The sequence below is a fragment of the Tamandua tetradactyla genome, chromosome 2 (genome assembly GCF_023851605.1).
Source record: "Tamandua tetradactyla isolate mTamTet1 chromosome 2, mTamTet1.pri, whole genome shotgun sequence".
NCBI lineage: Eukaryota > Metazoa > Chordata > Mammalia > Pilosa > Myrmecophagidae > Tamandua > Tamandua tetradactyla.
In genome coordinates, this window is record NC_135328.1 from 52,427,411 (window position 1) to 52,438,164 (window position 10,754).

At 55.1% G+C, this 10,754-nt stretch overlaps 1 protein-coding gene across 1 annotated transcript; it reads right to left on the reverse strand.

Annotated features, from left to right (window-relative positions):
- Window positions 1–3,399: 3,399 nt before the first annotated feature.
- C2H9orf50 (chromosome 2 C9orf50 homolog) lies at window positions 3,400–9,959 on the reverse strand. The gene is made up of 7 exons (XM_077128109.1): window positions 9,428–9,959; window positions 9,096–9,186; window positions 8,856–8,990; window positions 6,177–6,340; window positions 4,401–4,545; window positions 4,015–4,189; window positions 3,400–3,636 (listed from the first exon to the last, which is right to left on the reverse strand). Exons 1-7 carry the CDS (start codon window positions 9,957–9,959, stop codon window positions 3,529–3,531), a joined length of 1,350 nt encoding a protein of 449 aa, XP_076984224.1. The 3' UTR covers window positions 3,400–3,528.
- Window positions 9,960–10,754: the final 795 nt, after the last annotated feature.

Below are 10,754 nucleotides of genomic sequence, written 5' to 3' on the forward strand. Positions count from 1 at the left end.
CCCAGGCCTCAGTTTCCCCAACAATGAGAGGTTATACTAAGAGGGGTTTATGAGAGAATGCCTGCCTGTGACGCTGAGGGCCACGCGTGGCCAGCTCCTTGTGGCCTGTAGGACCTGGGTGAGACACCCTAACTTCTGCAAAAATGGCTAAGGAGATACCCTTGCAGGGGACAGAGGTCCTAGAGAGGTGGAGAGAAGCTCAGGGAAAAGAAGCAGTGATTTTCCTGCCTCTCTCATGGCGCTGCTTTGCCCCATCAGGATTCATTCCTTACCTCCCACCCCTGACTGACCTCTGCCCCCGCCAACTAGACCCAGCTCCTATCGCCTCCCCAACCTAGGCTTGGCACAAGTGGAATGGAGTCGGCAGTGAGCTCTCAGAGTGCAAAGAAGAAATCTGCACTCACAGAGCTTTGGGCTGGGGGTGAGGGCTGCACTTGCCTTGTCCCCTCTCCTCCCAGCAGCTCAGGGGTGCTGAGGTTGAGGGGAGCAGGGCCAGGGCCACTTTCTTGGCCTTGCAGCTTTGCGACTCCCTGGAGACTAGGAGTGGAGCTCTGTGGGGGGCCGGAGGGGTTGAGGGGAGAGGGACCTTTTGAGGGAGGCCCTGGCCACAGAGGGCTGAGAGACAGAGGAGCCTGGCACAGCTGGAGAGGAGTCCAGTCCCGCACTATAGCACTCCCTCTCTCTCCCCTCTCCTTGGTCACCCCAAGTTCAGGTTTTGCCTGCCGCTGGGGGTATGTGGGGTGTGGAGTGCGGGGCGGGGAAGCATGCTGGACTAGTGGTGGGCAGGCAGGTTCCTACACAGGCCCGGGTAAGGGCATCTGTGAACCGAGTCATCAGGTAGACTCTAGAACATGAGGGCAGTGGCTGCTGGGAGACCCTAAGTGTGCAAGGATATGTTTGTGTGGTGTGAGTGTGGGACATTTCTCTGTGTGTGTGGTGTGGGTCTGCATGTGTGTGCATGGGGGGTTCTGGATCTGGGAGGGGTGTGGGTTTGCCTGCACTACAGCAAACCCCGTGGGGGGCCTCTTTGTGATGTGCGCATGCAGCTGAGTAGGTGGTGTCTCCGTTGTGTATCTGTGTATGCTGTGTGTGGTGTCTGTGTGTGTGGGGTAGTGTGCTTCTCTCTGTGTGTCTGTGTTGTGTGCGCAAGCAAGTGTGTGTGTGTCTTGGCGCCGGCGTGTCAGTGTGGTGCGTGTGCGTCTCTGGTGACTGTGTGGTGTGATCCTGTGTGGGTGTTTGTGCGTCTGTGTGTGTGTGTGTGTGCTGGGCATGAATGGCGGGATGGGAGAATATGGGCTGACACTCAAGGTCCTTTTGACAGAGTCCGTGTCCGTGGAGGAAGGAAAAAAGGGAGGAGAGGGCAGAATAACGTGCTTGGGGAGGGGGGTGCACGAAGAGAAAGAATAAAAAAGGACTACGGGAAGGGGACGAGGAAGAGCCAGAGCCCAGGGCTGGTGCGAGCAGCAAGGAGTCAAGGCAGCAGGCAGGAGAGGGCCCGACCGAAGCCGGAAGGGAGGGACGGAAGGACGGACGGAGGGAGGGCGGCGGTTCCGCGCGCGGCCCCCCGGGCGCAGGAAGCCGGGGGTGCTCGGGCTCCAGGTTCCCGCGCCCCCCACCCCCGCGCCGCGGCCGGAGCCCCCGCTGGAGGGGCCGGGGGAGGAGACTGCCCCCCCGCCCCAACCCCGCCCGGCTGGGAAAGCGCTTTGAGATCGTGGGGGGCCGCGACCCGGAGCGACCCGGCTCTGGGTGGGGCCCGAGACACCGCCAAGAATTTTTCCAGCCGCCTCCCCACCCTCCTGTGCGCTCCACGCGGGACTCAGTTTCCAGGGCTCGTTGTTGACAGCGCCGTTGCAAGCTTAGCAGTTTTGGGTTTGACAACAAGGACCAAAGAAACGCGAGAAAGAGAGAAGTTGGGGGGTGCTGAGGGCGGGGCGTCTCTCTCTTTGGGGTTCGGCCGCGAACTCCCGGCGAGTGCAAAGGAGCCGGGCTGGCCCGGCCGCCCGTGGCGCTGCGCGGGGCGGGAAGGAGGGCGGTGTCGAGAGGAAGAGGCAGGAGGCGGGAGGACGCGAGCTGAGCGTGAAGGGGAAAAGTTTCCGACCCTTTAGCAAGACGCTGAGAAGTTTCGGCCGCGCCGGGCGGCGCCAAAGCCAGGCCAACACTGCCCCCGCGTGCGCACTGAGCGGCGCTGCAAGCGGCCCTTCGGCTCCGGCTCAGCCGTCCTTCGGGGGAAACTGAGGCTCAGAGAGGGCAGGGTGGGTTGTGCAAGGTCACAGTGAAGAATCCAGCTTTCCCTGAGACCAGTAGGCTTTTTAGGTAATAGAAATACTGAGGGACGGGGGCGTGGGGAGGGAGGGCCTGAGAATCCTTCCAGAAAAGAAGGGAGGTTGGTCTTCCCAGGGATTGAAATGTGGCTCCAGTACCCCGTGAGGAATATGTGGCAGCACTCAGCCCCTCCCACCCTCCACTGGGTTTGCCCAAGCTGTGCCTAGATTTGTCACTTTTCTTCTGCACTCAGGGCACCCATTCAAAACAAGTCCTCTATCCACAACCTATCCGGCCCCAAGATCATCCACCTCCATCCGGCCCAAATCCCACCTTTAGCAGCCTATTCCTTTCCTACTAAATACACTGTGCTTTAGGGTGGATTTCATAGCATTTTTCTTACTGGCCAGAAGGTGGCGATAAATATCTGGAATCCGGGAATTGGGGAGACGTTGGGGGCAAAGAGCAGCTCCAAGCAGGAGAAAGGAGGCTCAAACTCTGTCCAGGGGATGGGAACATAGGTGTGGCCCACTCAAACCTAGCAGATGGATGGATGCTGCTAGGGCTCTGGGTCAGCCCAGAGGTCAGATGAAATTCCAGGCAGCGCCTGCCACTTGCCTTCCACCGCCTCCTAATCTGGGTTTGAACACTGTTCCTCCCTCTGTGCCCTCCCCCAAACACATACACACATACAGAAGGAGAGAACTATCTGGCCCCAGCCCATCTACATGTTTGCCCTCCAGGACCAGATGGTGTGAAACGGACCTGAGGAACACAGAAGAGGTTTGTCCATACAGAGGTCTCTTTCCCCTGAGCTAACTGAAGTCCAGATAATCTCACCCCATAGAGGCAGGTCAGCAAAGCAGCCTCTGGGTCCAGTCAAAGATGGAGGGTGTAGGGTGGGTGATGGTGGGGGCAGAAGTGGACTCCACCCTCAGGCTACAGTTCATGCCTGGTACCTTCTGCAGGTATGGGCTGATCTAGGTTCAGGGTGCATGGCAGGATCTCCCACCTTCCTGAACCTGAGGATGTCTTGCCTCGACCTCTCAGCCTTTACACAGTAGTGATCCCAGAACCCACCGCCGCCACTCCCCCAGCCCAGGAGCCCTGGAGATCAAATCAGGCACCAGGCAAGGCTTGAACCGTGAGACCCGGTAGGTAGCAGGTCCCAGCCACCTGGGATGTGTGTTTATTTGTGGGACAGGGGAGGCTTTTCCTCATCCCTGTCCTGTGTCCACCCCTGTGGGCATGGGCTCCAGTAAGTGTTCACCTCTGAGCCCGCTGTGCTGTTGCGGAAGGCAGCAGGAGCTGGTACCCTTTAGAGTGGCTTCGCTTCAGGACTGATTGCAGCAATAATTTGGGCAGGAAGGACTCCTAGAGAAAGGGGAAGGACCAGCTGGGCACTGCAGGGGCCTTGGTGCAGAAGACAAGCTCCCCTAAGCCCAGGGGATTTGACATCCCAGCCCTATGGAGCAGGTACTGTTTTCACCCCCATTTTACAGATGAGGAAACCAAAATGCAGAGAGGCAGAGCAATTTTCTCCTGGTCCCTCAGCCTGCAAGTATGGAGGCGGGGTCTGAATCCAGGGTAGCCCAGCTTGGGAGCCAACCCCTTTGACCACTGCTCCTGGAAGGGGATGCAGGGCCTGGCCACCGCAAGGGTTCATGGTAACAGGGAGGCTTTCTTTGCTCCCCAGCCACTCCACCAGGCAGGGGTGCTCCAAGGACCAGCCGGCTGCCAGTAGATGCTCACCAGCTTCTGGCTCCAGGAGGGGGGCGATTTGCCCACTTGCTCCAAGATGTCGTGGGCATCCGGGTAGGTATGGAGGTCCCCCCGCTGCCCCTGGGTGGTGGCTCTGGGGATGAAGGGCAGGCTGCTGGCCATGGAAACATTCTCAGAGAGGCAGCCCTGCAGCTCCTGGGTGGGCCTGAGGAAGAAAAGAGCCATGAGCTGCCTGGACCCTGAGTCCCAGGCCCACCTATAGTTGGCAGAGTTCATGAGGGCCCAGGCCAGCAGCCCACCCGCCCCATTGCTGGACAGGGAAGTCTGCAGGGGGAGTATGGAGAGCTCTGGCAATGTGTGTGAGGCCCACCCCCCTCCCTGGGAAGCTTCTCAGGCTGGGGCAGTCCCGACTGTACAAGGAGCTGGCTGTGGCCTTCTCCTTCTTGGCCTTGGGGCGAAGCACTCTGGGCAAACTCTCCAGCCATCTTCCGACACCCCCAAACACCTGCTCCGCTGCTGCTGATTGGCTGGCTGCCTGGTCCTTGAGAAGGCATTGCTGGACTGGAGAGAGGGCATGGGTCAGGCCCCACCCAGGGACACCAGTGACCCTGCCCTCTCCTCCTCCCTCGGGCAGGCAAGGATGGGTAGAGCCCCATCCCCATGGCAACCTAAGTCTCCCCAGCACCTACTGGTTGCCTCCAGAGAAGGTTTGGGTTTTAAAGCCATCTTGTGTGACTGTTTCTGCTGTAATTACCCAAACTTTGCAGAGCCCATCCCCCATGCCTACCTCTGCTCCAGCCCAAAATGGGCCCCTTTTCCCACAGCAGGAAGCAGTTTACCCCACCTTGGAAATCTGAGGCAGGGGTGGGGGCAGTGAGAGCCTTTCCTTCCATTATGGCTGCCAGGGACCCCAGATTCCCCAAGGGCTGCCTCAGGATGGAAAGGGCTGGGAATCAGCAAGCCGAGTCCCATCTCTCCTCCAGGACACCCTGTGCACTAAGGCACAGACCCCAGCTCTTTCTGGCTAGTGGCTGGTTAGGAAATGTGCATCAATTGCCATTCACATGAAATTGTTTCTCCTGGATGTCCTCCTTTCTCTGGATCCCCAAGAGTAGCTCTGGGACACTCCGGCTTCTATTTTTAGCTGCTCTGTGATCTTTCCAAACCCCTTCCACTCTCAGGCCTCAGTTTCCCCATCGAGCAGTCAGAAGGTTGGGCAAAACTGCAGCTTCTATCTCTGACTTCCTCTAATCCTGAAAGATTCAGTTTCCAGCTGAACCCATGGTACAGAGGCTGGTTTCCTTCTTATTCCACGAAGGTCTTGGATTTATAGAACTTTATCCACAGCTAGTCTTTGGGGCAGCCGTTTCCTGAAACTGCTCAATAAAGAGATGCTGACAGGTTATTGACTGTTGGAGGCACAGAGCCCTGCTGAACACTGTCATGTGAAGGCTGAGAAAAGAAGAGGCCGAGCAGGCAGAAAAAAAGGTGGAGCTTCATGCCGTCATAGAGCAAGGAAACGTCCTTCTTCCCACCTTCCTCTTTCCACCCACATTAAAAAAACTTGCTGGAAACGGTGCCAAGCAGGACACTATTACATCCGTCCCAGAAACTGTTTTCTGGAATAGGCTCAGAGCTGGTGGAGTTTGGCTTCTTTGTCTGAACAGGCAGTTCCCATCTTCCCCAAGAGAGGGGGCGGTTTGCTCTGGACCTTTCTGGGCACCACACGAGCCAGGACCTGAAAAGCTTTCATGGAGATGGAAGGAAGATGCTTCCAGTGGCTTATGGATCTTCTCCAGTCCCTGTAGGCCTTGGGGGAGTGGGGGTGGGGGTCGACGTAGGGTCAGAAGGCTGTGGGCACTGGCTCCAAGGTCGGAGGGTAGCCCATGAGGACCCTGAGGCAGTGAGAAGACTTTCAGTGGTGGCCAGGCCCAGGTGGCCATCCCGTCCTGGCACCACTTGCCTTTGTTGAACCTCGGACCTCTCCTTGGTCATTGAATGTCACTCTGACATCTTCCAGAGAGGCCCGGCGCCTCCTCTGCAGAGGCAGTGACCTTTCAGCCCTTGCAGACCAGCTCCACCTTCCTGGGCTAGCCCCTCACCTCATTTCCAGGGCCTGGGGCCACAGCCTTTGCCCTTTCAGCTCCAGAACTTTCCTAGAGTCCCGGGGCTTCCCCACCTTATTTCCTTACCCACACAGCTGCGCTCCCAGTAACGGAGTGCGGTGTCCCGGAGGGTCTCGTCAGCGAATCGTACTCGGAAAGGGCAGCACCGCCTGCGGGGCCCTGAGCCTTCCCCAGAGGAGCTGTGAGTGAGGACAGCCTTGGGCTTGGGGGCCTGTGTACTGTGAGGCCTTCTGAGAGAGGAAAGGGGTCCATGAGGGCCAGGGACTGAGCCCCGCAGCCCCCCACCCCACCCTGACCAACACGCATCCACCAACCCAGGACTCGCTCTGTGACCCTGGACAAGCAGTCTTGCCTCATCTGTAAGAGGAGGGCGTCGGGTACTCACAGTCTCGGCAGTTGGCCTTACTGCTTACTGAACACTTCCTACTTGCAGGGCTGAGGATCGAGCGTAACAGACATCATCCACCCCATCCACAAACGTCTGTGAGACACTATTATTCTCATGTTACAGATGAGGAAACTGAGGCACAGAGAGGTTGTGTGACTTGCCGAAGGTCACATAGCTGGCAAAGAGTGGAGACAAGATTTATATCCTGATTCCAGACTTATATATTTTATATATATGTGTGGAATAAGAAGGGATCATTGTTGTGCCGACTGATAGATCAAGCAATGTAGCAGATGGAATAAGAATACAAATTCAGACGTCAGGCAGTCCTAGATTTCAATTCTGACTCTTTTGAGCCTCGGTTTCCTTATCTGTAAAATAGGGATCGTTGTTGTGCCCACTGCACAGGGCTGTGATGAGATGAAATGGATTAATGTCTGCAAGCACTCAGTTCATGGTCTGTGGGGCCCAGGGTAAACACCTCTAACTGTGAGCCATTCTTATTATAATCATTAGTCTCCATTATGCCACTTCCCAGTGGGGTGACATTGGGCAGAGGACTCAACTTTCCTTGAGTCTCCACTTTGCAGTTTTCTCCTTTAAATTATATATTATATATTAAAGGCAACATAATACCATTCTCTTAATAATTTGAAGGGTATCAAATAACTTACATTATACATCTAATACAGGGCTGGCACAGGACGTGTTCTCAATTAAAGTGTATTTGTTATCGTTACATTTATTGTGATTAATTTCCACTTCAATGGAAGGCTACAGGAGGGCCTACTTGATCCAGACATGGCTCTGTTTTTCAGAAGTGCCATGTGTGACCTTAAATATATACATATTTAGATATCTGCATCCATTTATTTGACCATGTCTGTATGGGCAGAGTGGCTGATTTTTATCAGTCTGCTAAATTGCTAAGCATCCTGAAGGTGGCCAGGACAATGCCTGGCAACAGGCACTGGGACCTAGTTATCCAACAACTGTCTGCTTATGAATGATCTACTCTATGAATATATTATGAATTTCTTGCTGGCCACAGTGTGGAAGCACCCCAGGTCTGCCTGCAAGTCCAAAGTCTAAGCTTACTCACTAAAGGGCACCCCAGGGGCCCCCTTGCGTCTACTATGACTCTCACACAGGGGAAGGCACTCAGGTATTGGCTCCTGAGCATGAAAATCTGTGTATATGTCAGTCCCTGCTTTTGTTCATATTTGAGATCATGAGTTCCATATTTTTACTACAGCTTGTGAGAAATACATGTCCTGTTTAGTTGGCCTGATTGGTTGAAAGTTCCTGGGATGGCAAATGCGTTTATTTTCCTGTGCTCTCTGACCCATCAGTAGTGTCTGCCTGGCACATTCTATCAGGAAGACAGAATAGCTGCCCTGGATAAAGGATTAGGAGAGTGGCATGTATGCATATAGTGTGCTTCACCCTTCAGCCCTGCTAAGCTGAGGAATTTTTTTCTGCTTTTTCTACCCTCTCCATTAGAGCCATGACACCTAGTCCCCGGTAAACTCTTATGCCCAGGCTCTTCTCTTACCTTCATCCTTACTTCATTTCCCCCAATATTTGACATATAGTAAACATCCAATAAAAATTGGAGGAAGAAATGGATGAATGAATGGATGAGTAAAAGATAGAAGACTAGATGGGTGGGTTGATGAATGTATGGATTGATGAATGAATCAATGAAAAGGTTTGAAGGACCAAATCATGGGTGGATGGATAGATGGATGATTATGTAACTGGGTTTATAGATTTGTGGATGGCTTCATGACTAGATTAGGGATGGATCATATCCTGGATCTATAAATGGATGGAAAGATTTGTAATTAATTATTGGATTCATGGACAGATAGAGTTGTAGAAGTTTGTGAATGGATGGATGGATGGATGGATTAATGGATCAACAAGAGACCTGATACATGGGTAGATGGATGGATGGATAGAGTCATGGGTTCATGAATAGATATCTGACTGCATGGATGGACTGAGAGATTCATTAATAGGTTCAAAGAAGACCTGGTGTGTAGATAAGATGTATGCAAGGATGGATGGGTGAATGGAAGAATGAATATATGAATGGATTCCTGGATGAACTGATGGGTAATCCATGAATGGATTGGTAGAAGACTTAATTCAGGTGTAGATCTATGTAACAACGGATGGGTGGGTGGATGGATGGATGGCTGGATTCATGGCAAGATAGTGAGTTCACTGATGGAAGACCTGATTCACGGATGGATAAATTCATGGTTGGGTGGGTGACAGACAGAGGGACAAGAGCAAAGGGAAGAATACTTTCTCCCAACTCCCCCACACCCACCCCTCCTATAACTCACTCGTGGGCCTTCCTGATCGTTGTGAATTGTGAATGACCACCCCTCAGGGGACCGAGGACAGGTGTCTGATGGAGCAAAATCTTCTTAAGACTGTCTGTGAGTAAAGATAGTTCCTGAAAATACGATGGCTGGCACCTGGACGACAAATAGGCCACAGCTGGCATGAGTGGTCAGGTTCCACCCTCTTGGGGCATCGGTGGCAACCCACTCCCCACCAAGGACGTCCTGATTTTCACTTACGGCAGGTCTGGAAGGAATGAGCAGTCGGGACACTGAGCAGAACCTCGGCCGTTCTCTGCCACACCCCCTTGATGCTGAGATGCTGAGGATGCTGGGAGGGAGGATGAGGCGGAAGTAGTTAGGGGCATTCTATTTCTGGGACAGTCCTTACTAGGCTCTTGCTAGTTATATGGCCTTGGGCCTCAATTTCCTTATCCAAAGAATGGGTGCAAAGGTAGCCCTGCAGTAGCGTCCCGCTAAGCCTCCGGGAGGAGGAGGGGAGGGACCGCGGGGCCAATCCGCGACCGCAACCGGCTCAGCCCCGCCCCCTGGGGGCCCCGGGCGGGCCTCACTCTGTGGCGGCCGCGGCTCCTCACGCTCTGCCCCGAGCTGGCTCAGGAACTCCCGGAACTTTCTCGCGAGGAGCTCTCCTATCTGGGCGCCCAAGGAGCGCGAGGCCTCCCCGTCTAAGTCCCTCCAGGGATCCCCCCACCGTGGAGGCCGGGGGCTCCGGGGCGCGCCGGCCGAGAACAGGGGCGGCAGCAGTAGGGGCCTCCGCACTGCCGGGCGCCGCGCCGCCCGCGGGGCCGCATTGGATGCGGCGGGCCGGAGCCGGGGGAGGCTCTCGACGCCCACCCCGGTGTCTGTAACCTGGTGCACCAGAGGGTGTGGGGACCCGCGCCTGGGGTCTTGCCGCCACAGGCTGCCGCCGCCCGAGACCCTCACAGCCCGTGAGCCCCTCGCGCCACGCTGCCGCAACACCTCTCGGAGCTCCGGTGGGATCCGCTTGGGCAGCAGCGACTCTCTCTTTCGGAGATCTCTGTCGCCTGGAAACCACTTGGGCGCCACCTCCTGGGCCCCTAGGTCGGGGTGACGCCGGAGCATGTCTGGCCCTGCGCTCAGCTCAGGGCATCCTCACGCCGGCCAGGGCGTGGGGGGTGCCGTGTGAGGCGGGGGAACGGCATGGACCAGACAGTCCCTAAGCCGTAGTACCTGGATAAGGGGCTGTGTGGTTTGGGGGTTAACACCACCGGCTCTGGAAGCAGTGGCTTCGGGCCAGACAGAGCTCACAGAGCCTGTTTCCTCTTCTGAGAAACGGTGACGGTAAGAGTACCCACCTTTTTTGGTTGCTGTGACGTTTGAATGAGCGAATACATGTAGATCTCTTAGAACTGTGTCAGGCACACTGTTAGTGCTCAATAAAGACTAGATGCTTAAACAATTATTTTTTAGGATTTAGTCTCAGCTCCACTACTTATTACCTGTATAACCTTGGGTAAGACAAGTAATAGATTTCCCTTCACCTTCTCTCAATGTCCTCATCTGTAGAATGGGATAATATGAGCGTTTGCTTTGCAAGAAGGAGATAGCCTCATGCAGTAAAGAGCATGCAGCATGGATGCTGGACTGTTCAGGTCCTGGAGGCTATTGCTGGTACTAGCTCTACCCGGAATTAGAAAATCTAGAACCACCTTGCAAGGGAAGAGAGTGCGACCTACCCAGGAGCTCCCCAATCCTGGTGGGGCTTCAGAGCATGCTGAGAATACAGATGACTTTCCCCCACTTCCCTCCCCAGATTCCCATCCAGTAGGCCTGGGGAGGGGCCAAGACACAGCCCCCCTCTGGGAGCCAGAGCTCCAGCTCCACACTCGCTGTGACACTGGGGATCTTTGTGCCTGC